Source organism: Maniola hyperantus, chromosome 2, assembly GCF_902806685.2.
Source record: "Maniola hyperantus chromosome 2, iAphHyp1.2, whole genome shotgun sequence".
Taxonomy (NCBI): Eukaryota; Metazoa; Arthropoda; class Insecta; order Lepidoptera; family Nymphalidae; genus Maniola; species Maniola hyperantus.
This window is the reverse complement of record NC_048537.1, coordinates 2,257,730-2,284,396: the sequence shown is the minus strand read 5'-3', so window position 1 is coordinate 2,284,396 and position 26,667 is coordinate 2,257,730. Positions and strand designations below refer to the sequence as shown.

General features: G+C 40.4%; 3 protein-coding genes across 4 annotated transcripts in view; 2 read left to right on the top strand and 1 right to left on the bottom strand.

The window, feature by feature from the left end:
* Positions 1 to 10,512, top strand: part of LOC117988757 (armadillo repeat-containing protein 3) — a 22,339-nt gene extending 11,827 nt beyond the window's left edge. Inside the window, exons 5-17 of the mRNA XM_034975940.2 lie at positions 42 to 242; positions 644 to 803; positions 1,159 to 1,308; positions 3,145 to 3,272; positions 3,909 to 4,010; positions 4,743 to 4,864; positions 5,883 to 6,012; positions 6,402 to 6,555; positions 7,260 to 7,374; positions 7,722 to 7,772; positions 8,188 to 8,335; positions 9,251 to 9,421; positions 9,941 to 10,512. Coding sequence (XP_034831831.1) covers positions 42 to 242; positions 644 to 803; positions 1,159 to 1,308; positions 3,145 to 3,272; positions 3,909 to 4,010; positions 4,743 to 4,864; positions 5,883 to 6,012; positions 6,402 to 6,555; positions 7,260 to 7,374; positions 7,722 to 7,772; positions 8,188 to 8,335; positions 9,251 to 9,421; positions 9,941 to 10,129 — 1,821 coding nt within the window. The 3' untranslated portion in view covers positions 10,130 to 10,512. The remainder of the gene's footprint in view (positions 1 to 41; positions 243 to 643; positions 804 to 1,158; positions 1,309 to 3,144; positions 3,273 to 3,908; positions 4,011 to 4,742; positions 4,865 to 5,882; positions 6,013 to 6,401; positions 6,556 to 7,259; positions 7,375 to 7,721; positions 7,773 to 8,187; positions 8,336 to 9,250; positions 9,422 to 9,940) is intronic.
* MED27 (mediator complex subunit 27) overlaps positions 1 to 26,667 on the top strand; it is a 419,936-nt gene that overhangs the window by 35,309 nt on the left and 357,960 nt on the right. The window lies entirely within an intron of this gene.
* Gli (carboxyl ester lipase-like protein Gli) lies at positions 10,447 to 26,667 on the bottom strand. Of its 2 annotated transcripts, XM_069505324.1 has the most exons (15): positions 25,940 to 26,667; positions 25,567 to 25,716; positions 24,459 to 24,596; positions 23,490 to 23,636; positions 20,860 to 21,016; positions 20,049 to 20,260; positions 18,829 to 18,999; positions 18,078 to 18,279; positions 17,449 to 17,636; positions 16,624 to 16,916; positions 15,707 to 15,902; positions 14,750 to 14,865; positions 14,299 to 14,334; positions 13,291 to 13,444; positions 10,447 to 12,655 (listed from the first exon to the last, which is right to left on the bottom strand). In XM_069505324.1, exons 1-15 carry the CDS (start codon positions 26,246 to 26,248, stop codon positions 12,476 to 12,478), a joined length of 2,649 nt encoding a protein of 882 aa, XP_069361425.1. In that variant the 5' UTR covers positions 26,249 to 26,667; the 3' UTR covers positions 10,447 to 12,475. The 2 variants fall into 2 exon arrangements, with proteins under 2 accessions (XP_069361425.1, XP_069361432.1); XM_069505331.1 differs by lacking the exon at positions 14,299 to 14,334 and having other exon boundaries at positions 10,448 to 12,655.

The following is a 26,667-nucleotide window of genomic DNA, read 5'->3' as shown; positions in this document are numbered from 1 at the left end:
AATTGGGACAATTTAGATACACAAAAATGTTTTTTTTACAGTCCTATGAATTTCGTGACGTCCACACCCAAGTGTTGGGCGTACTACGTAACTACGTGGAGACGGAAGAGAACGCGAGCCATCTGTACCAGTCGGGCTGTATCCTTCGACTGCTGGCGTACCTTGAGATGGCCTTGCCTGTTATGAAGCCCCATTGCCTAGCCGTGCTCACTAAGATGTCTTTTACTGCTAATGGGAGAGATGTAAGTCATCATCATGATCAACCCATCGCCGGCTCACTACAGAGCACGGGTCTCCTCACAGAGAGAAGGGTTTTGGCCATAGTCTACGCTGGCCATGTGCGGATTGGTAGACTTCACACATCTTTGGATTTTGAACATTATGGATAACTCTCAGGCATGCAGGTTTCCTCACGATGTTTTCCTTCACCGTTAAAGCGAGTGATATTTAATTACTTAAAACGCACATCACTGTTAAAGCTATAGCTTGAAACACATACAATTCCGACAAGTTAGAGGGATCGAACACCCGACCGAATAGAACGCCGACGTAATAATTTACTAGGCTCTTGCCGTATACCGACCATTTATTATGAGGTATGTACCTAAAGCAAACAAGTAACAATAAATTATTACCATGTCAGGCATTGTATCAAACTGGCACGGACCTGGTGTTCTGTCACCAACTGCTCAGTTCCAACGTGGACTTGCTAGCTGACGCGGCGATGGGTGTTGCCAACATGACGAAGTTACTTCCTGCAGCCGTCCGAATGTCGGATACCAACATTATTGAAGCGCTTTGCGGTGAGCCAACTATCCATCAACTACTAGGTACAGTCCGACAAGGCTCCTTTGGCACTTGAATGGCATTGAAAGGGGGCGCTGTTATAGAACTATTCAAACAAGAACAAAGGGGACACTTGACGGAAACGTTAGTTCCGATTTTCGCCACGCGCCAAAAGAGCCTTGTCGCACTGTAGTTACAGTACGCGGCAGAAAATAATTTACATCGGCCTTTAGAATGACATTTCGGCTTTGTAGAGCGTTGTCTCTGTCACTCATACCTATATGACGTTTTATCGGTCTCAACGACAGAGGCAATGCTCTACAAATACATATTTTCTGAATATCAACAACAAGTATAGTATTATCCTTATAGCTATACTCAGTGACGATGGAGCGGTGTGGTTCTACATTCGTATGAACTCCTTGCGCGCTTTGGCTGAGCTCTGCCGCATCATTCCTAGAGCGGCCTTCAGTCTCGTCGAGCCGAAGACCTTCGCTTCTTTGAGGAATATCAACAAGAAGTGTTAGTATTATCCTTATAGCTATACTCAGTGACGATGGAGCGGTGTGGTTCTACATTCGTATGAATTCCTTGCGCGCTTTGGCTGAGCTCTGCCGCATCATTCCTAGAGCGGCCTTCAGTCTCGTCGAGCCGAAGACCTTCGCTTCTTTGAGGAATATCAACAAGAAGTGTTAGTATTATCCTTATAGCTATACTCATACTCAGTGACGATGGAGCGGTGTGGTTCTACATTCGTATGAACTCCTTGCGCGCTTTGGCTGAGCTCTGCCGCATCATTCCTAGAGCGGCCTTCAGTCTCGTCGAGCCGAAGACCTTCGCTTCTTTGAGGAATATCAACAAGAAGTGTTAGTATTATCCTTATAGCTATACTCATACTCAGTGACGATGGAGCGGTGTGGTTCTACATTCGTATGAACTCCTTGCGCGCTTTGGCTGAGCTCTGCCGCATCATTCCTAGAGCGGCCTTCAGTCTCGTCGAGCCGAAGACCTTCGCTTCTTTGAGGAATATCAACAAGAAGTGTTAGTATTATCCTTATAGCTATACTCATACTCAGTGACGATGGAGCGGTGTGGTTCTACATTCGTATGAACTCCTTGCGCGCTTTGGCTGAGCTCTGCCGCATCATTCCTAGAGCGGCCTTCAGTCTCGTCGAGCCGAAGACCTTCGCTTCTTTGAGGAATATCAACAAGAAGTGTTAGTATTATCCTTATAGCTATACTCATACTCAGTGACGATGGAGCGGTGTGGTTCTACATTCGTATGAACTCCTTGCGCGCTTTGGCTGAGCTCTGCCGCATCATTCCTAGAGCGGCCTTCAGTCTCGTCGAGCCGAAGACCTTCGCTTCTTTGAGGAATATCAACAAGAAGTGTTAGTATTATCCTTATAGCTATACTCAGTGACGATGGAGCGGTGTGGTTCTACATTCGTATGAATTCCTTGCGCGCTTTGGCTGAGCTCTGCCGCATCATTCCTAGAGCGGCCTTCAGTCTCGTCGCGCCGAAGACCTTCGCTTCTTTGAGGAATATCAACAAAAAGCGTTAGTATACAAATTCATTTTTAAAATAACTTATTCTCAGTACCAAAAACACTAACAGTAAGTTTTTTTTATGAATATGTTGGCAGCGCCGTCTTTAGTTGTAAACAGATTGCCCATTGCACATCACGTCATCGTCCCCTCGGCGTCGTCTTTGTGAGACTATAAAAACAGACGCGCTGTGCGTAGTTATTAGTCTCACCCCCAGGCGGAGCTTCGCGCTCGCCAACCCCCCCGGTGACGCTGTAGCGGCCAATAGGGCCTACGCAGCATAGTCAATCCGAAACAACACAAAAAAAGCGTAGTTATTCATTATTCGTCTGGCTCTCGCCGAAGGCACTTCTCAGTAGGCATTATTCGTGTGGCTCTTGCCGAGGGCACTTCTCATTAGACACTGTGTGTCGTACTGTGGGTTTTATTGTTATTGTTGTTGTTACCTGTGTGGTTTCTGTTGTTTGAGGTTATAGTACTAGGAGGTGGTTTGCTAGGTTAGCTGGTTGGTTTGGGACCAGTATGGGGATGGAGGAGCCGGTTTAGGTAGGGTTAGTTAGGGGTTTCTGGTCATAGGAGACGTTGGTGTCATGACTCATAAATGAGGGTTGCTATAGTTATTGTTGAGGGTAGTCTGTGTTGTCTCTCGTAGTGCGAGAATATGATTCGTGCGCCCATGAAGGCTCGGTTAAATCTAAAAGGTTGTAATCCTAACTTATCCGGTTAATCATCAATCATCATATTATGAAGGCAGCGGCCCTATACCGATAAATACAATACTTATTAATTTATATATTATTGCAATTCCAGTCAAAGACAACCCTATTGAGGCGCAGCGGCTGGCGGTGCAGTGTTACATCAACCTGCAGAACTACCACGTCAGCACCAAAGCAATGCTCAATGCTGACTTCATGCAGGAACTGCTCAACATTTTACAGGTAACTACTAATATGGTATTTGACAGCATGTAAATCTACTTGCGTGTTTTCGTTGTCCGGTAGCCCTACCGCGGTTGTTTGACAGCTACAATGTCACGATCGCAATCATCTCTGATTGGTTAATGCTCGCTCACTATTGGCCACAATGCATTGTTGCAACAAGAATCGCACAAATTCAGCCACTCAGAACAATTGAGATTGTAATAATGATTGATGCAGGTTTTAGACAATCGCCCTACTGTGGCCCTACCGCGGTTGTTTGACAGCTACAATGTCACGATCGCAATCATCTCTGATTGGTTAATGCTCGCTCACTATTGGCCACAATGCATTGTTGCAACAAGAATCGCACAAATTCAGCCAATCAGAACAATTGAGATTGTAATAATGATTGATGCAGGTTTTAGACAATCGCCCTACTGATCTCATGGTACGATTACACCTGAATGTCTGCTATAAGATCTACCTGCCTGCCAAATTTCATGATTCTAGGTCATCGGGAAGTACCCTGTAGGTTTCTTGACAGACAGACAGACAACAAAGTGATCCTATAAGGGTTCTGTTTATCCTTTTGAGGTACGGAACCCTAAAAACTGTTTTGTTCACTTTGTAACAGTCAATCCTATACATTTTCAGCGGATTGATGTTTGTTTGAAAATAATGACATGTACAGTTTTGAGAGGACTCATGAAGGAGGATGTAGCTAAGGAGTTATTTACGTTGAAACAAGGCGAAGAGGTAAGATTTTACATTAATAAACCATTTTAACCTGAAAAATGTCTAATCTATAAACTATTTTTTTCATATGTTATTTTTTATTTTAATAGAAGCAGGCGTTACTTTGCGGAAATCCATGATATACAATGAACCAAAAGCTTAATTTGCTGTAATCCGCTGAAACAGGTCGAATCTGTATGATGCAACATGCACCATGCGAAATGCACCGCCCGCCCTCCCACTGCTAACCATGCAGGAAAAGCAGCCACTCGGCAACTCGGTGGTGCGTAGAGTGGCTGCTTTTCCTGCATGGACGACCTCCCTGGCGCAGTGGTGAGCGCTGTGGTCTTAATAGTGGGAGGTCCCGGGTTCGATTCCTGGCAGGGGTTTGGAATTTTATAATTTCTAAATTTCTGGTCTGGTCTGGTGGGAGGCTTCGGCCGTGGCTAGTTACCACCCTACCGGCAAAGCCGTGCCGCCAAGCAATTTAGCGTTCCGGTACGATGCCGTGTAGAAACCAAAGGGGTATGGGTTTAATAAAAACTGCCATACCCCTTCCAGGTTAGCCCGCTATCATCTTGGACTGCATCATCACTTACCACCAGGTGAGATTGCAGTCAAGGGCTAACTTGTATCTGAATAAAAAAAAATAAAAAAAAAAAATGGAGTCCCACATATCCGCCCTTGTGCAGGATGCGTAATAGCATTTTTACCAGCGGAAAAAAGGTATATTATAAAACAGTTCATTTGTAGGTGATTTCCAGCAACTTGCGCATTGAACACGTAGGCCTGCGCACGGCTCTGTGCATGCTTATTTGCGCGAGTGTCACGGACGAAGGCGCAGACGTTTATCTTGAGCTTTCGACTATTCATTAGTGAGTCTTGTCTCGATAATGTTTGCATATCAAATAAGCAATGCCCTCGTATACTGAAAAAATTTTTAAAAGGAGATGCCCCAAAATTGCCCGAGAGTCGTTGTATAGTGAAAACTACCAAGAGACCTAACTATATTTAATTGTAATAAAATTACTTTACAAGAAGTATTTTGAAAGACATAAATAGAAACCTAGGAATTTTCATTTCCTGTTATTGTTTACTGCCATTTTATTTACAGCTAGTACTTATATAGAAATAACCCCACTATTTAGAGTTATTTATTTATTTATTTATTTATTTAGAGTCAAAAATACTATTTATTATCAATTTACACAGGAAACCCAACCCCAAGGTAAAAGTTTCATCATGACGCATAACTTTTTTTCTGGGACAAACAATGTATTGGGGAGTGTCCATCTCCTTTGATGACACCTTATTCAGCTAGAAATATGCGTGTTTTAAGCATGTTCTGAAGACAAACGTCGAAAAACCAATGATCTCAACCCTCAAAGTTTTATGTTCTCGTCCCTGCATAGGAACTCATATTCGGTTCAATTCACCTCCAATTTTTCGAACCTATGTGAGTTTTATACAATCAAATATCACTTGCTTTAACGGCGAAAGAAAATATCGCGAGAAACCTATATGCCTGGGAGTTCTTCATAATTCATAATGTTCGCAAAGGTGTGTGAAGTCTGCCGATCCGCACTTGGCCAGCGGTGTGGACTATCCATCTTTGAGCTCATCAATTTCATAAGACACTAGCTGCCCCGGCGAACTTCGTACCGCCTAACAGTCGATTCTTTTTCAGGATTTTTTTTAAATCTTTCTCTCCGTAAGAACCATCCTCGTACTTCAAGGAATATTATGAAAAAAGAATGAGCGAAATCGGTTCCGCTGTTCTCGAGATTTGCGTTCAGCAACACATTTAGCGATTCATTTTTATATATAGAAAGATTATATACCCGTTGTAACCTAGATTTATGGGCATACTTTAAAAAGTGGTATAATTTTCAGTATGGTGGAAAATAAACAAGCTCGGTACGTAGTGAGTGCGTGGGAGCTGGCCTTAGAGGAGATATTCCGGCACCATCCTTCCGCAAAGTTTGCATATACGGGACGACTGGATATCAATGATTTTACACAGGTCATTTTATTTATAAAAATTCGAGTAGTGAAACCCGGAAAACGTATGCCGAATTAACGTAACTTACAGGTGTAATCGCGGCCTATGGCGTACTATAAGCCGCGATTACATCTGTATAAGCTTTAGTCACGTAAAAACAACGCTACATGCTCGCGGTCTACTATTATAGTAGTCCGTGCCCCCACGCGCCCTACTAGTTTGTCATATCGTCGATTCAGGATCAAACCAAGAGTTCCCTCATTCTACTTCATCTGATATAATGATGTGGAGATAATTAATTACGTAAACTTAGAACTACAGCTACGAGGGTTAAAAACGCGCCGGTTTGATAGTGAATGTTATTTTGCAGAAGTGCGTTGAATTTATGATTTTTTTTAATAATATTCCAGGAAGGTTTCTACGTCCAGAAGCGCTTGGGCGAATCTTTTTCCACCATACACCAGTTATATATCGCGCCGGGGCCTTACACAGAGCCCGTATACGTCTGCATGTTCCACCAACCCGCCTACGACGTCGCCTCTGGACTTGACATCAGGTCTCCATGTGAGTTGGATTGATATCTCTACAAATACCTAGTATAAAACAACGTCACTTCACGCCGTCTGTTCCTATGTTCGCTTAGGTCTTTTAAACTACGCAACGGATGTTAATGCAGTTTTCATCAATAAATAGAGTTTATACGTATAGTTGAATATAGGCTGTGAAAAGGTAAGAGATAGATAGAAACTATCGCAATTTATAATATTACATAGTAGGTACGTATAGAATATAAATGAGGATTTCATCTCACTCTGCTTTGCACACAATAGATTGTGTAAGTGAGAGGAAATTATTAAGGCCGCCATTTTCAAATCTTTATTGGCATGAGGTTACCTACGCGTTCGCGCAATAAAACGTTGCGTACCTACTTATCGAAAACTTTCTTTTGCAAGCGATATCGTCCGCATAAATTTCCATTTTTCGAAAATCCCGAAAATGTTTGTTTTCGCGGGATAAAAATGATCCTATATCCGTCTGTAAGATGCCAGCATTTTCCGTGTCAAACTTCTTCAAGATTCGTTCAGTTATTGAAAGTACTAGTGCAACACTTGATCCAAAACTTCTAATATGGGATACCTTCAAGACAAGAGTGAATAGACATCTTCTAGGCAAGCGCGCTCCATCTTAGGCTGCATCATCGCTTGCCACCAGGTCTGATTGCAGCCAAGCGCTAGTCTATAAATTAAAAAAAAAACCTTTGGCTTCAGATCGTCGCTCAGAGTCAAGACCGATGCTATCAGAGCCCAATCCAATCCCCATCATAGCTGACGATGCCAACTTACGCAACTATCTGTTGCGCTTGCGCCTCTGGCTTGGCGACCCGTAAGTATCATCATCAACCCATCGCCGGCTCACTACTGAGCACGGATTTCTTCTCAGAATGAGAAGGGTTTGGCCATAGTTTAACACGCTGGCCAAGTGCTGATATTGGCAGACTTCACACTTGAGAACGTTATGGAGATCTCAGGCATGCAGATTTTCTCACAATGTTTTTCTTCACCGTTAAAGCTAAAAGTTAGATATGCGGGCCCGGGATCGAACCTTGAACCTCCAGACTAGAAGGCCGATGTTACCCACTATGGCTAACATCCGTAAGCATAGTGCGTCCAAAACAAGTAGCCTCTTAACCCAGAGTTCAATGTAATAGAAAGTCTTTATTTTTGTTGCAGTACTAAATCTCTACATTACTTTGAAATAGAAGACGCTCATTACGAAGTTAGGTTAGTAACATACTTCTTTCCTAAAACGAATTCATTTACACTAGGTATATATTAATTTCAGAACACATGAAATGTAACACACACACACACACAGTATGAAAACAACAACAAAATTTAATTTAATTTAATAGGAAGCCAACGGTATACAATGAAATAATTATTATATGACATATGACAACTTATATAAACTTAAGACTATCAATGCATACTCAATTTAACTACTTTTTTTAAAAGAATATTAGCCATGTTAAATGACTAATATTCCCCTTGCCTCTCCAACTAAGCGTCAGGCTTGTGCTAGGAGTAGGTACGACAATAGTGCAACGGGCGGGGTTTGAACCGTCGACCTTTCGGTTTCAGTCCACTCCTTTACCAGTTGAGCTATTGAGGCTCTTTATATATATCGTCTGATCAGGTACCGCGACAAGTGTGATGAAGTGTCGACGTCTCTCAAGCAGCGCGCGCAACTTTTGGGAGAGTTTGTGGCGCAACAAATGTGCGGCTTGACCCAGGAGCAGGATTGTTCCATGCCCAGTGTCAACTTACATCTGGCGGACTTGATGGTAGGTGCAAAGTCACCTTTAGGCATATAGCGGAAGCTCAAAATGGCGCCGCGACGTCACATTCACCAGCCTGTTTGCGTCCACTGCTGGACATAGGCCTTTCCAAGAGCGCGCCACCAAACACGGTCCTCCGCCTTCCTCATCCATCCGCTCCCCACAATCTTCTTCAGGTCATCGGTACGCGGTCTCCACTCCAGAACACGTCTGCCCCATCGGCCGTCGGTTCTGCGACAGACATGACCTGCCCATTGCCACTTAAGAAAGTAGCGGGAAGTGGGTTGATGAGGAAGGCGAAGGATCGTGTGTGGCGCGCTCTTGGGAAGGCCTATGTCCAGCAGTGGACGCAAACAGGCTGATTGATTGATGATTGATTGACATAGGTTCTTAATACCCTTAAGTCTTGTCGACTTGTCTGGGAAATCTGTGTTAGAATTTAAATGTTGATAAGAAATGAACGCCCAAAAAACGGAAATCTTCAATTTCAATGAACCAAAAACTTAATTTGCTGTAATCCGCTGAAACAGGTCGAACCTGTATGATGCAACATGCAGCATGCGAAATGCACCGCCCGCCCTCCCACTGCTAACCATGCAGGAAAAGCAGCCACTCGGCAAGTAATACGCACCACCACCATACCTTAATTGCAATGCAATTGTGCATTGTGCATCTCCTGAGGATGCTCCGGTGTCGGGTCGAAAGGTGCTGCGTGGTGGTGGTGCGTATTGCTTGCCGAGTGGCTGCTTTTCCTGCATGGTTAGCAGTGGGAGGGCGGGCGTTGCATTTCGCATGCTGCATGTTGCATCATACAGATTCGACCTGTTTCAGCGGATTACAGCAAATTAAGTTTTTGGTTCATTGCATATCATGGACTTCCGCAAAGTAACGCCTGCTTCTATACAACATCTTCAATTTCAGCACGAGCTCAACTCCCGTCTAGTGGGGCTGGGGTACATCAAGTGTGGCGGTCAGTTGGAGCGAGCCCTGCTGTACAAGGTGCTGGCGGACCGCTGCGGTCTGCCCTGCGCGTTACACAGACGGTCGAGCGGTCATGCCTGGTGCGAGATCGCTGTGCCTGAAGTAGACCCGGTATGAGTTTAAACAAATGTTTTTATATGAAATCTATACCTGTTTTAGGAAAATCCATGTTTTTTAGGGTTCCGTACCTCAAAAGGAAAAACAGAACCCTTATAGAATCACTTTGTTGTCTGTCTGTCTGTCGGTCTGTCAAGAAACCTACAGGGTACTTCCCGTTGACCTAGAATCATGAAATTTGGCAGGTAGGAAATAGTATTTGTAATAGAACTTGGTAGGTAGGTCTTATAGCAGACATTCGGGAAAAAATCTGAAAACCGTGAATTTGTGGTTATTAATTAATAATTAGTATTTTCAATTTTCGAAGTAAGGTAACTATATCAAGTGGGGTATCATATAAAAGGTCTTCACCTGTGCATTCTAAAACAAATTTTTATTTATTTTTATGCATCATAGTTTTTGAATTATCGTGCAAAATGTCGAAAAAATACGACTGTAGTACGGAACCCTCGTTGCGCGAGCCAGACTTGCACTTGGCCGGTTTTTTAATCTTAAAAAGACTTTCTTTTTCAGAATGAAAAGCTCGACAAACCCCTAAACTTTCCAGCGGGTCTGCTCAGAGTGAACTACGTAGTGGATCTTATAGAGCATCCCGGCAAGCTGTTACCACTAGCCTCCCCCGAAACACATCGTGTGTGCGGTCCCACCTGCGCGCCGTACACTGCGCGTGCGCTATCGGAGATATGCAAGTGCGAACACTAACAACCCGCAATGAACTACGAATAAATATTATGCTTATTATGCGGTCTTAGTTTTTCTGTTTCCTAACCTCAATCGATGTTGAATTACGCTTACATGTTATACATTGCTCGTGCGCTATCGTTTATTATCAAAAGCGAGTGTCAAAAAGTGACAATGGATTTGTGTTTGAGAACAATCTCTCAATCAAGTGAACTATACCTAATAGAGCAATCTCTGCAAACTACAACAACCTACAACTAACCTTCCCGTTTCTCTATCCTTTAGCTGACGAAATTATTATTCTTGTACTGACAAATAAATGTAGGTACCTACTACCGAAAAATAAAACATTTTATTATTATTGTAAATAATTATTTATTTTTAAATATATAATTTACACTGACTGCAGTGTGTTTTATTTCATTTATGAAGTTATAAAAAGATGCCAATAAATACTTTAATTTCACAAGTCATTCAAGCCTAAAGGCCCAAGATAAATGGACGGTTGGACGATCACAAACATTTACACATAACACATAATTTATCTTAACCTACTTATATATAAAATTAAGCTTAACCTTATTGTTAGCGAGGACCAAACGCCTAACAGTGAAAGCATTTGATCGGGCACTTTTTGGAATTAATATCGTAATTTTTCCATTCGAATAGATTTATAAGTTCGGTAGTTTAACGGCCGATAATTTAAGCAAAGCTTTTTTACCCCCTCAAAAATTCCCCCTAGGGTGGACACTCTGAATCCGAAGTTGAACTATAGGTATCTGGGGTCCAAAGTCGGAAGAACAATCAGATGTGAATTCCGATTATCCCCGTCTAGGGAGGATAGATGAACTCGCTTTTCCTTGAGGGATAACATTTTAGGGAATTCAGGGGGCGTGATCCAACTACTTTGTCCAACCAGTTGGACTTATGTTCTTTCTTCGGCCGTAAGACAGAATTTTTTTGAATAGATTTTTATCTTTCAGAATTGTTAATTTCTATCTTGCATACTCTTTAACTAAATTTCAGTTGGATACGGTCGATATTTAAACATCTGTAGTAAACGTGCTCGAGCAGTTAGTCGCTCGGTCTGCGCTGAACCTGGCATGTGCTGAATGGATATATGTAAAAATTCCTACAAAAAATGTTCACCTAAAAATTCTTATAATATTATGACGTAATATACGTCGTTGTACGTTATTTATAAATACCTAAGCTTTCCTCTAAGCGGTGCAATCTATTGCGAAATTAATTTTAAGCTCTGCCTAGCGTTTCTATAATCCATACTATTATTATAAATGCGAAAGTGTGTCTGTCTGTCTGCTAGCTTTTCACAGTCCAACAGTTCAACCGATTTTGATGAAATTTGGTATAGAGTTAGCTTTTATCCCGGGGAAGGACATAGACTTCTTTTTATCTCGAAAAATTAAGTTATAATGGGATTTAAAAAAAAAAACCTAAATCCACGTGGACCAAGTCGCGGGTATCATCTAGTAATTAATAAAAACGTCATCACTACAGCTTAGAAATCCTACAATTTCGAAATCAATGTACAGAACTGTACTGTAATAATGTTTGCGGGGAATTGAATTTTTACATACTCCATTTATATTCTGTCATTTGCAGCAATTTTGTTGGATTGAGCGTAACGTTAAATAAAATTGACACCCGCAAAGCCATTTTTTTAATTAATTGTTGTTCGGCAACACATTAGACCTGCCCCCCAATTGTGTAAGAATAACCATTTCATCGCTATCGCAATCGTCAAGAAATTCTGGTTTTTAATTGGTTGATTAGCTGTTTACATTTTTTCACAGCCAATCAAAGGGCAGAATTTCTTGACGATTGCGATAGCCATGAAATGGTTATTCTTACACAATTGGGGGGCTGGCGCAATGTGGAGAAATTATTTCGCATAACATTGCTGAAATTTTCAAGTACCTATTGCTGGGTATTGCAGTAAATTGCTTCATGTAGTCGTCGACGTAGTGTCGATAAGTTATAGTCGAGATTGCAATCGGGGTATGAGGCGGGGGGACGCCCCGCACACCCGCGCTAGTACCTAGTAATTACAATATTTAATCATTAATCATGTACGCTAACGGTGGTATTAATATAATATTTTTACATATTAAAATGCTTTATAAATAAAATTCTAAATAATAGCTACAAAAATATGAAGTCACAAAACCTAACCAAAATATGAACACATTACACAATAGTTCTTATACATATAAAAAGCTGCAACGTTTCACTAATCTCAATTGAAATAATGCTTTATCACAAGTTTTGCGAATTATTTTGAAGTTATTATAATGTAAGGCCTCACTAATAAAATTTAGAGTTGTGTCTATGTCACTCTCCAGGTCTTCACACAGTGGTCTGAGGCACCCCGTGTACTAGTGTAGTGCGGGACCTCGCACGCGGCAGCGGCGCGGGGTGGCGGGGGTCGGGGGTCTTGGATACCATGCCCTCTTTGAGCGATATGGCAGACTCTGTGGACGCTTCTGACGGCGCTCGGGATGACTGGAGTGTTTGGGGTTGACTTATCTGTATTAACAAGACAAGATTAAAATTACAAAAAATCCACGACGAAGATGTTCTGCCACTCCACTTGGTCGCCTGTGTGTGTGTGTGTTGCCCCGCGTCTTCATTAAGTTGGCTAACGCACGAGCATACGCAACATACAACACACACCCAATCGCACTGACCTCCCCGATAAAAGACGACCTAAGCACGTCCTTAACGACCTCGACGATCAAATCATGACCGACAGTACACCCTACCTTGTCTTGCATCAACTTACCTTGTTCTTGTTGGAAGCGGTCGTTTCCTCCTTCCCCCAACTTACCGTTCTAGTAAGCGTTTGCGGCGTAGGTGGCCTCTTGACGGGCACGTCTCTATACTCATAGATGTCTCGGGAACGTGTAGTGTTGTCGATGCCACTCTCCTCTATCTCCGGCACCATGAATATATCGCCGTTTTAGTAGCGGTCGTTTCCTCCTCCCAACTTACCGTTCTAGTAAACGTTTGCGGCGTAGGTGGCCTCTTGACGGGCACATCTCTATACTCGTAGATGTTTTCTCGTGAACGCGTGGTGTTATCGATGCCACTCTCCTCTATCTCCGGCACCATGAATATATCGCCGTTTTAGTAGCGGTCGTTTCCTCCTTCCCCCAACTTACCGTTCTAGTAAGCGTTTGCGGCGTAGGTGGCCTCTTGACGGGCACGTCTCTATACTCGTAGATGTTGTCTCGGGAACGCGTGGTGTTGTCGATGCCACTCTCCTCTATCTCCGGCACAATGAATATATCGCCATTGTAGTAGCGGTCGTTCTCTCTGTAACGAATATTTAGAGCTTTTAGGATTTTACCGAACAGTTATATTGGTTTTTGTACTACATACTAGTGATGTAACGAATGTCATATTTTGGACATTCGCGGACGCGAACGCGAATGCGAATATCTGCTGCCAACATTCGCGAATGCAAATGCGAATATTCAGTTTTTGTTTAAATTTGGCGTCATTTTTTCTATGGCTTGGTGACCTTGGCGGCAGTCCCGTTACCAAATGATAAAGATAAGACTGATAATAGGATTACGAAGTTAACTTACTTTTTATGACATTAAAAAACATAAGAAATGAATGTATTTTGTTTTATTAACCAACTATTACATCAATTTTTTTTATATTCGCAAAACATTCGCAGAAATTTCGCGGAATGCGAATATGCTAAAATATGCGAATATCCGCGAATGGGAATGCGAATATTCGTTACATCACTACTACATACCACTTTTATAAGTTACGCCGATATCTCCACGCAGGAATCTTATTTTTAAATAGCGCGAGAATATCTTAGCCAATCAGAATTTTGGCATGCAGATAACTATTATGACGTAGACATCCGCTAAGGGGTTTTTGAAAATTCAACCCCTAAGGGGTAAAATAGAGGGTTTGGAGTTTGTATATAAAAAATATAATTTAAGCACTAAAACCCAAAGCCTTAATAAACTACAAGATAGCTGAAAAATTCTACACTTCGCTATTAACATGCGTTTGAAAATCGGTGGAAAGTTAATAAAAGCATTTTATATTCATAAGATGTATGCTATAAATAATCACATAGTGCAAGTTAAATAGCCATGCAATGAAAACCCATGTTATAAATAAGTTAGTATAAAATCACCTACGTGGTGGGTACCATTTTCCACTTTGCAGGTATCGCCCTGTTTCAGAATAATTGGTTAGGTTAGTATTAAAGCAAAAAAAATATTATTAATTAAACAACGGATTCAGATCGCTACTGAATTTTAAAGTATTCGCATCTTTCTCTTACCAATGTAATAAGAAAAGGACTGACAAACTTAATTTAATTTAAGACTGTCAAACCTCGTGACTTTAGGTGCCGGTCTTGAGCATAGTGTTTAATAAACTAGAGTAGCAAAATTTGGTCTCTAATTTAAAATTAACTTTCGGTCCCTTTTTAGCAATATTAAAAAGAAGAAGATGCACATACTCTAAATTTAGTTTAGACAAAATCATTAGATTATCAAAGTGTTACAAGGTATAATGTATTTTGCTATGAATGTTAGTTATTTTATGGAATTAAACACTATGATTTGTATAAATAACAAGGTTTACCTCTTGGCGTTCCTCCACAGCATACATAGGACGACGAGCAGCACTATGAGCATGATGCACACGCTCGAAACGGACCAGAACGCGATCTGAAGCGGCTGTTGAGGCTCCCACCAGAACTGAACACAGATAAATAAATAAATAATAAATAAAAATTTTTTTATTCGAATAAACTTTTACAAGTACTTACGAATAGTCGGATGCATCTACCACTGGTTCGGAATGCCAGAAATCCATCACTACCCCTATTTTTAATGTGAAAGTGTGTTTGTTTGTTGGTTTGTCCTTCAATCACGTCGCAACGGAGCAACGTATTGACGTGATTTTTTGCATGGGTATAGTCAAAGACCTGGAGAGTGACATAGGCTACGTTTTATCCCGGAAAATCAAAGAGTTCTCAAGGGATTTTTGAAAATCTAAATCCACGCGTACGAAGCCGCGGGCATCAGCTAGTATCTAAATATATAAAAGGAAAAGGTGACTGACTGACTGACTTTTTTATTATTATTCAGATACAAGTTAGCCCTTGACTACAATCTCACCTGGTGGTAAGTGATGATGCACTGTAAGATGGAAGCGGGCTAACTTGGAAGGGGTATGACAGTATTTATTAAACCTTTGGTTTCCACACAGCATCGTACCGGAACGCTAAATCGCTTGGCGGCACGGCTTTCAGGCACGCACGCACCTCTAACTTTTCGTTCTGATTAATTTAATATCACTTGCTTTAACGGTGAAGGAAAACATCGTAAGGAAACCTGCATGCCTGAGAGTTCTCCACGATCTCAATGGTGTGTGAAGTCTGCCAATCCGCACATGACCAGCGTGGTAGACTATGGCCAAAACCCTTCTCACTCTGAGAGGAGACCTGTGCTCTGTAGTGAGCCGGTGATGGGTTGATCATGATGATGATGAACCGAATATACAAAACTCTTAAACAAATCAAGTATACAATATTACCTCAGTAATGGGCCGATATGTGGGCAGCATTCTACCGATAACAGTAGGTAGGTAGACCGTCCAGAAGGCCAATTCAGTCTGTCTATAGTTGAGCTGGATACTAGAGTTAAATGTTGTATTGAGGTTTAGATAGCGGAGTTGTCCCGCTTGAGCCATTTCGAAGTGGAGGCCGAGGATTCGCGAACGAGTTGGATTTCTGAAAAAAAAAAAAAAATTACATCTTACGCCACAGATAAAAAACCAGCCTAGTGCGAGTCAGACTCGCGCACTGAGGGTTCCGTACTACAATCGTATTTTATCGACATTTTGCACGATAAATCAAAAACTATTATGCCTAAAAATATATAAAAATCTGTTTTAGAATGTACAAGTAAAACCTTTTTATATGATACCCCACTTGGTATAGTAATCTTATTTCGAAAGTTGAAAATAGCAATATTAGTTCATGAACACAAATTAATTTTTTTTGTGCGATGTAACCACGAATTCACGGTTTTCAGATGTTTCCCCTTTCAGATGTGTCTGCTATAAGACCTACCATCGTGCCAAATTTCATGATTCTAGGTCAAAGGGAAGTACCCTATAGGTTTCTTGACAGACAGATAGACAGACAACCAAGTGATCATATTATAAGGGTTCCTTTTTCCTTTTGAGGTACAGAACCCTAAAAATAAAGAATAAAAAGAAAGTGCACTCACATATTCAAAGGTACGATGCGGGTGGAGCTTAAACATAGGCTTTTTCACCCTATTTGTGTCCTCCTCGATGCAATTCAGCACTTTAATGACAAAATACTAGATGTCGCTACACGCAGTTTAATCGCGATAGAGATATTTCAGGTTCAACTAAATTAGACGGTTTCTCCTTCATTCCTGTCAGTGAAAATGTATAAAAATATAAAGACAATTTACACCTACCCAAACCTCGCGAAGTCAGCATAAGCCTTCATGAAGAAGTGGCTCATATTTCGATCATTGGGAGTCCAGGCTTGTCGGTCTATCCTGTGCCGTCGAGGAAAGAACTCTTGGTCCATAAAAGGCGCTCCGACGAGGAAGAAATGCTCAGTATCATGGGCGTATTGCCGCCATTGAGGCCAGTGGAAGGCTTCCACGGTTGTGTTGAGGACGTACATGTAGACGGGAACGTTTTGTTCGAGAAGAAGCTTCACCATTTTGTCCGTTGGCGCTCGGTAGAGGAAGTCTGATAGGAACTGTAACAATAAATTAAAATGGCCTAAAGTGAGGAATTATTTTTTACTAGATGATGCCCGCGACTTCGTCAGCTTGGATTTAGGTTTTTGAAAATCGCTTGGGAACTTTTTGATTTCCAGAATAAAAAGTAGCCTATGTCCTTCCCAGGGATGCAAGCTATCGCTATACCAAATTTCGTCAAAATCTGTTGAACAGATGGGAAGTGAAAATCTAGCAGACAGACCGACAGACAGACACACTTTTGCATTTATAATATTAGTATGGATATGGATGACACAGTTATAACAAGTTTTCTACATTTTCCATGAAGTATGTAGTCGTCATTAATTATGTGCACACGACTGTATTTATCGTATAACCTCTTTGATGCAATGGTCCTAGATTACTGCCTTGTGGCACCCCAGATTTTACATAAGCTTTAGACATACTATTTCATAGTTTTCATACTCACGTGTACGTACTGATCGCGTATAGCGCTGACGTTGCGTGGTTATAAGCTTTCGACAGACTATTTCATAGTTTCATACTCACGTGTACGTACTGATCGCGTATAGCGCTGACGTTGTGCGGCTCAGGGTGGTAGGTGTACATGTACCGTATTGCTTCGTACACTCCTCTAGGGTTTAGCGTGTAGTTGTATCGGAGCACGAACTCTTGCACTTTTTGGTTGAACCATCGCTCGTCGATCATGTAGTCTGGCGCCAGAGAATCGTTTGTATCTGCAATAGAGTATAATATAAGAGCATATTTACAGACAGACAGTTTTAACCACAAGACAACACAAAGAAAGACAAGTGTAAGTAGACAGAGAGACAGTTTTAAACCTGTAATACTAGACAATACTACTACATATATCGTTAATTTTTATTAAATTATTTATTCAACCAATAAAATGTTGCGCAGTAGAAAAACTCCTTAAATTTAGTGATAGGCATAAGTCATAACGCAAAACCAAGTGCCCTAAGTCTTAAGGAGCTTGTCCAATATGAATCCGGTTTTTTTTTCGTTTCGAAATAACAGTGTACAACAGGTGTATTTTCTTAGTTTATTTCGGATTAGATGCTTTCGCGAACAATCGAATTCAGTACAAAATTTTCTCCCATAATTTGGTTTTTGTGTCTATATAATACATGATGGCTTTATATAAGTATCATACTTACATAACACATAAGCCGCCTCTTGCGTAGTGACCCCGGTCATATAACGCAGCGCAGGGTTGAACTGTCTCCGCGCCACCAACTCCTCAGGCATTGTGGAGAGGAAATGCCAGTCCCTCTCCCGCCAACCCTCGTACCATTCGTCCCCAGGGAAAGTGAAGTTGTTTTCCAGTACTGGGCCCCATGGGATGAAACCTACGTTTGGCTGAAATTGAAAAACTTTGGTTGGAGGTCACTTGATTGGTAAAGAGTCAGAAAGACAGACAGTGCAGCCTAAGTTTTAGTATGCCAGCCTAGAAAATACTTATTGTATTCCAATTAAAGACCAAAATTACCCAAATAGTCCAATCACTACCCCTATTATAAATGTGAAAGTGTGTTTGTTTGTTGGTTTGTCTCAATCACGGCGCAACGGAGCAACCAATTGACGTGATTTTTTACATGGGTATAGTTAAAGACCTGAAGAGTGACATAGGCTACTTTTTATCCCGAAAAATCTAAAAGGTTACACGGGATTTTTAAAAATCTAAATCCACGCGTACGAAATCGCTTGCATCAGCTAGTTATATAATAAAAAAATGCTTATTCAGATAAATTCACCCACCAGATTTTAACATGGGGTTATTGAAGGGGTGGACCGTGGACCAACAAATTCATGAAAAGTGCAAATTCGTGATGCAAATGTTCATGGGCGGCCGTAATCACTTAACATAGGTGACCCCGCCTGCTTGCTCGCTATTTTTTTTAATGTTACCTGAAATTCAGCATTTCCCAGTTCATAAAAACTCCTCCCTTGCCGCAAACAGTTGACCAGTTTCCACGAGGAATCTATTGGGCACCCCAGCAGACGCCCGAACACTAGAGACGTGTTCTGTACTCTGTATTTATCCTCTATCAGCGCCCAGTCTGCTAATGCTGAGCCACTCTGAAAATATATTACTTACTTGAGACTGAAACTCTTGAAGTGTAGAGTAAATAGACCCAAAATAAGACTCCCTGCATTGTGACTCCCCGTCTTACAGTTCTATAAGTTCTTAAGTATGGGTTGCCTGAAGAGATCACTGTAGTGATAAGGTTGCCCCTTGTTTTTAAGTCTATCCTGTATTTTTTATTATGTGTCATAGTATTAAGCAATAAAGATGTTTAAATAAATCGATACTAATATTATAAATGCGAAAATAACTGTCTGTCTGTCTGCTAGCTTTTCACGGTTCAGAAAGGTACAGAGGTACAGAAATAGCTCACTACGAGGGGAAGGGCATAGGATACTTTTAATCCCGAAAAATCAAAGAGTTCCCACAGGATTTTGAAAAAATTGAATCCACGCGGACGAAGTCGCGGCCTTAGAAGTCAGACCCACAGCCAAAGGAATAAGTACTTCCTTTGGCTGTGGTTGGCGTTGGTTTGGGAATGTTTTTATCACTTTTTTTTTTCATTATGAAAAACCGGCCAAGTGCGAGTCAGGCTCGCGCAATGAGGGTTCCGTACTACAGTCGTATTTTTTCGACATTTTGCACGATAATTCAAAAACTATGATGCATAAAAATAAATAAAAATCTGTTTTAGAATGTACAAATGAAGACCTTTCATATGATACCCCACTTGATATAGTTATCTCACTTCGATAGTTGAAAATACTAATTATTAGTTCATGACCACAATTTAATTTTTTTTTGTGTGATCTAACCCTAAATTCACGGTTTCCAGATTTTTCCCTAAATGTCAGCTATAAGATCTACCTACCTGCAAAATTTCATGATTCTAGGTCAACGGGAAGTACCCTGTAGGTTTCTTGGCAGACAGACAGACAGACAACAAAGTGATCCTATAAGGGTCCGTTTTTCCTTTTGAGGTACGGAACCCTAAAAATGGTGACATTAATTGGGCTCCAATTTTACCCTTTTTTGTACAGAACCTTAAAAAGGATCCCAGAACAAACCAGATGTTTGGCGCGACCTGTACAGGTTTCCTCACCTGTGCTATAACTCTGGCAACAATATCCCGGGTCTGTGGCGCAACAGCAAGTAACCCGGCCGACGCCGCGCCTGCCCCGGGCCCGAACAGGGTGATTGATCCCGGGTCACCGTTGAACCGCGCGATGTTATCCCGGATCCAGCGGAGAGCCATCGCCTGATCCAGGATTCCATAATTTCCTGGGGAGTTCTCGTCTCCCGTGGAAAGGAAACCTGGAAAATATGCCATTAAAGGAGCAGCCCTGAACAATCGTGCATGTTTAGGAGGTATGGGTGGCCTCTCCTAAGGACGGAGATAAAGGAAACACTACCTTTTCTTATAACCTCATTTAATAGTCGTGTTCCTAATAGGAGAACTAAGTACGGACTAACAATCCATACTAATATTATAAATGTGAAAATGTGTGTGTCTGTCTGTCTGTCTACTAGCTTTTCACGGCCCAACAGTTTAACCGATTTTGATGAAATTTGGTACAAAGCTAGCTTACATCCCAGGGAAGGACATAGGCTACATTTTATCCCGCAAAATTAAAGAGTTCCCACGGGATTAAAAAAAACTAAATCCACGCATACGAAGTCGCGGCCATCAGCTAGTTCATTAGAGCATTGCATGAATATGTCATTCAATGTTCTCAGCGTACATATTCAAAACCCTTTGATCTTTTATCGTTTTGTATTTTGTGTCTTTTTTTCTTGTACCTTTATTTGTATTTAAATTTATTATTAATCATCTAGTTAGTGTAAGTGGCACTGCCGTTCAAATAAGATATAAAATAAATAAATAAATAAATTATACGTTACTAGGGTCTTACCTAAAGCACCAAGTCTGTAATTGAGTGAGACAACCACAACGTCGTAGAAGGCGGCCAGAACATGAGCAGGGAAGAGATTAGAAGCCCCCGAAGCGAATTGCCCGCCGTGTATGTACACCATTACGGGGTACTTTTGCGCTGTGGCTCCTGCTTCCGTCTGAAAAAAAAACCGGCCAAGTGCGAGTCGGATTAGCATACGAAGAGTTCCGTACTATCGTACAAGTTACACCTAGCACTTTTATGTAGAAGACTGCCAGTTAATGACGGATTTGTGTAGTAAATTAATTTTTTCGTGAACACATTTTAATTTTTTTTGTGATGTACCCGCAAATTCACAGTTTTCGGATTTTTTCCTTTAGGTACTTGTGTTATAAGACCAACCTACCTGACAAATTTCATGATTCTAGGTCAACAGGAAGTACCTATAACCTACCCTATAGGTTTTCTTGACAGACATGACGGATGGACAGACGGACAGACAGACAACGAAGTGATCCTATAAGGGGTTTTTTTCCTTTTGAGGTACTTAATGTACGTAAATGAGGAGGCAAATCGCTTGGTATGTATCTGTGGAATTCCCACCATATTTTTCTGGGTATATCTTTGTATACAATTTTATCAAAAAATTGAAGAAGGGGTAGCAAAAAAACGTGAGGATTTTTAATATATAGAAGAATATTATAAACACCTTATTTTTTTTTTAATTTTTGTAAAACATTTAAGTATTTTAACGATGTCATTTTGCTTGCATTCTGACGCTTTCGAAAATCATTCAAGGATAATCATTGGAAAATAACTCATCTGATAATATTTACAGTAGTTAACTCTAGGTACAGTAGGTACATACACATACTTATGATTCATTTGCGACACAATGAACAACCTAGATAACTATAGACTAACAAATAGACTAACATGAATACAATAAATTGCCAAGGGAGAGTATAATATAGATATACATAGATATAGATAGCAATCGAATTAGACGTATCATTTTAGTTTAGTTTAGAGATTGTGTACAACGGAATTACCCACATTATAAGACTAATTAATTATTTTCTTCATTTCTCAAGGAATTTCTCAATTTCGCGCGTTTTTTCGGTCATCATAAATTAACATTCCACGGAAGCAGCTGCATAAACATGTACCAATCCATCCATCCAAACATGTACATGTACCATCGTAAAGTATGAATTATTACGTCATTAATAAAGCACGACGAGAGTTAATTGGTCCAATTTGAGCAGTCCGCCGCTCCCGACCGCATCGGCGACATCAATTATCAAATCACGCGTGAGTCGTGACGAACAACGTGCGGCCGCTCTAATTGTAGGACATTTATATGCCTCGATTCATTACTGCAATACTGACGAGTGATATTCAAATCCATTAAATAAATGCGAAATTACTTTTTTATTTTATTATTATTATTATTTATTTTATTTCAGATATTTCATCCATAATGTGTTAGTAACAGAAGACCTTATTAACTATGTTACTAACTAAATAAGATTACAATTATTATTATTAATTAATTCATATACCCCCTTGACCACTTGGTGTTCATGTGTATATACACCCAGTGTTTCATAAAAGGGTTTTCCCACTTTGCAGCCAATGTTCTCAGAATACTGTTGGAGCTCCCACGCACCCTGCTCATCACAGATGCAGCTCTTTTTCTCACAATTGCGTAAAAATCATCTGTGTGAGCCTCCGCAAACATCTGTGACGCACTTTTTAAGGCGTATCTGTTTATCCAATTCTGATGAAAGGAACAAAGATAGCTTGCATCCCGGGAACAGACATAGGCTACTTTTCGTACCGGTAAATCAAAGAGTTACCACGGGATTTTTATAAAATAAAATGCACCACTTCGGCGACGTCAATGATGCAATCACGCATGGGAAACAACGTGCGGCCGCTCTAACTGTAGGACTTTATGACTCAATTCATTACTGCTTTACAATTCAATACTGACGAGAGAAATTCAAATATCCTATTGAAAAATATCAAATTGAAAAACACTTTCTTTCACTTCCTAGACACTACCAGTCTTTGGTTGAAAAATATGTAATCTGTATCTATTTATACTCTGTATTTTGCTCTATGTTACCACATCAAAGACTTTTCCGAAAATATAGGGAAATTAATAAACTTCACAATATCCTATACTTTAAACAAGTAAAGCACAACATGCTCCAACGATTTGGATGGGTATACGTTTACACTGATACGAGAGTTGCAGGAGCGTGTCAGTGACTTTGAGTCAGTGTGAGGGGGAGACGCCTTCTGTACCTGGTCTAGTCCAAATCGCGAATGCAAGCGCGGCCAGTCCGGGCTCTAATTTGCCTGCATTAATTAAGGCGATATAAAACCAATTTAAATAAAATTTCGTATTTACGTTCAACTTTTAATACACTACGGGATTACGGAATTATTTTATGGAAACAGAGCACGTAGAATTTTAAATATAAATATTTTTAAAAAGCGTGCAGTGCGCTCGGGCGGCCCATCCGATCGCTCTCGGTCGCCCGCAACGACCCTGGCGTTACCTGTGCGGGGTTACCCGTTACCCGGCGTTACCCGCACAGGTAACAGCTGTTACCTGTGCGGGGGACTGTAATACTCACATTGGGGGAGAAAATGTTCAAGTAGAGGCAGTCCTCGTCCATATCGCGGATGGCCTTGGTGGCCCCCGTGAAGCGCACGGGCTGCGGGCAGGCCGGGCCCCAGTCCACCGCCTGCATTAATTGCCATCCAGGGTGCTGACGTGGGGGCTGCAACAATTCATACATCTGTACCAGTCCACTATATCAATTTAAAAATACCTACACTTCAACAAAAAACGGCCAAGTGCGAGTCAGGCTCGCGCAATGAGGGTTCCGTACTACAGTTGTATATTTTCGACATTTTGCAGGATAATTCAAAAACTATGATAAGTACATAAAAATAAATAAAAATCTGTTTTAGAATGCGGAAGTGAAGACCTTTCATATGATACCCCACTTGATATAGTTATCTTACTCAGAAAATTGAAAATACTAATTATTAGTTCATGACTACAATTAATTTTTTTTTGTGTGATGTAACCACAAATTCACGGTTTTCCGATTTTTCCCCAAATGTCAGCTATAAGATCTACCTACCTGCCCAATTTCATGATTCTAGGTCAATGGGAAGTGTAGGTTTCTTGACAGACAGACAGACAGACAGACAACAAAGTGACCCTATAAAGGGTTCCGTTTTTCCTTTTGAGGTACGGAACCCTAAAAAACATGGCGGCGACGTTTTCTTTTTGGAAAATGAGTATGGGTGTCATCATCAATCATTACTTAGATTTTTCAGCATGCTGATTATGAAAAAAATATCCACATTTTTCAAAAATGCATATGGGGAGGGGATCATTTCAGAGGTTTTTTGGAGTGCTGATTACGAAAGTGATATCCATTTTTTTCACAAATTTATATGTGGCAGTAGTACAAAAAAAATACATATGGGTGTCACTTGCATGTTTTTTTGAGGAACTCATTCCAAAATAATGTTCATTTTCAAATCTAAGATATGACTTACATTATTTTATTATTTTGAGTTATATTTACCTTAAATCTCCCTTCAAGAACAGGTGGTCGTGCGTACGGTATACCCAGAAATACTGATACTTCTCCCTGTATTCTTTCTACTGGTGTCAGCCAGGGTCTATACCCAGATAAGGGGTCTGGATTGTCATATAAATATACCTGGAAAGTATCATTAGATAATATACTAAGATAACAAAATACATTGCAAGTTATGGTGTTAGGACTTATACCTACTAGATACAGACAGTATGAATAAATAATTAATCTATTGTTCCATTTTGTTTGCTTTGTGTTTTGAATATGATATTAATCATTATCGAAACCCATTGCTGGCCTGTTACTGAACATGGGTCTCTTCTCGGAATGACAAGTTTAATTTTTCCCACCACTGAGTGAAAATTTATATGACAGTGTCATATTCAACCTTTATCAATGCATTAAGGTTGAATATGACCCATGTCATCTGAATAGTCGTCTAAAGAAACCCCTATCTTGACTTTGAATTCTGGTGTTAATAAATAGGCTTGTTCGAAATGAAATTTTGTGTAATTATCCTGTGATCATTTACTCATCCGATCCATCATCATGATCAACCCATCGCCGGCTCACTACAGAGCACGGGTCTCCTCTCAGAGTGAGAAGGGTTTTGGCCATAGTCTACCACGCTGGCCAATTACGGATTGTCAGACTTCACACACCTTTGAGAATATTATGGAGAACTCTCAGGCATGCAGGTTTCCTCACGATGTTTTCCTTCACCATTACAGCAAGTGATATTTTAATTACTTAAAAGCGCACATAACTCCGAAAAGTTAGAAGTGCGTGCTCATCCGATCGGAGTCGTTTTTTGTGGTAAATAAATAATGCTTATTTTTAATTTTACTAAGAAAAATAAGTGTATTAAAATCAAAATACAGTTCCTAAACGTAATGACTGACCTAAAATGTTATTGTAATATAACTAAGTATTAGCAAATAATGTGTTAATGTTACAGTTTTGATGCATCTTAAGCGCCATGGCTAACTGTGGTGACTTATTATGAATGCTTAAATAGCATCGTAGGAGTCTACTTTACCTTTAAATTATACAGGTGACAAATCAATCACCAGCTTACAACTATTATCATTACCTTGAACCCCTGAACCTGTCCAAAGTTAGTGTTGACAAATATGTCCCTCTTCAGCTGTCGAGAGTCCCTCCTCTCTCGCCCTTGCAGGTCCTCCCTCCAGCCTCCCAACACTCCAGGAAATAAGGCATCAGGATTATTTGCATCTCTATTCTGTAGATGAAAAGAAAAGATATCCAAAAGAACCCAAGATAACTATCTTTGCTGCAATCATCTAAATATATTTCTGTACTCCACGCGGACGAAGTCGCGGGCATAAGCTAATTATTATGTAAGATGTTACTGATATTAACTACAGCAGATCACTTAACCTACTCTCCAGGATAGGGAGAGCCTGATGAGGTATTAGTAAAAATGAAAAATTTGTCATACTCACAGTATTATATTTAAACTGATCATCAAGTGGATTTGTAATAATCGGATTGTATGGAAAGCCACCAGGCTGGTTTATATTAGGATTATACGGGTTATATCTCGACGGGTCTGTCCCGTACCTCCTGTTATTATACACATAAGTCCTGTAGTCACTATCCCCTGGCTTAGGGAGCCTTGTATCGCGAGGCTTGTCTTGCGGTTGGGTATTATAGTAATCATTGTTAAACTGTCCATTGTAAAGATCTTTGTTTGACTGAGATTTCACATTTGTACATAATATAAATATAGTTACAAGCACTTTTGTAAACATTTTCACACGATCAGTTACGGTCTAATAAGAAATTTTTGAATGATTCACATATTTGATAATACTTAAATGTATGTTTTGGTTTCGCTTCTGTTGAATCACTGGTGACTTAAACTACAAGTTAAAACACTAAACACATCAATTTAACTCGTCTACAAACGTAAATATTTAAATTTTCAACGAAAATCTTAATAAAAGTAAACAGCACTTGAAAAAGTTTGTGACAATAACTTTTAACAAATTGACGTGCGACACATTTCCTCTTATCTGTTAAATAAAATATCTAGTACACTACGAAGAGACACGAAAACCTTAGCGGGTTATCTTTGTAAAATTCATTGAATTATCAGAACAATGTGGCAACGCCCACAATAATCACAGATTTGTTTTATCGTTTTCGTATTCGTTGTTTCGGTTTCGAA

Excerpts from the sequence above, each read along its gene's own strand:
- Gli (XM_069505324.1), bottom strand. The coding sequence starts at position 26,248 with ATGTTTACAAAAGTGCTTGTAACTATATTTATATTATGTACAAATGTG. Across the intron at positions 21,017-23,489 it reads TGAACATTTTCTCCCCCAAT|ACGGAAGCAGGAGCCACAGC; the intron begins GTGAGTATTACA and ends TTTTTTTTTCAG. Across the intron at positions 19,000-20,048 it reads TTGCCAGAGTTATAGCACAG|AGTGGCTCAGCATTAGCAGA; the intron begins GTGAGGAAACCT and ends ATATATTTTCAG.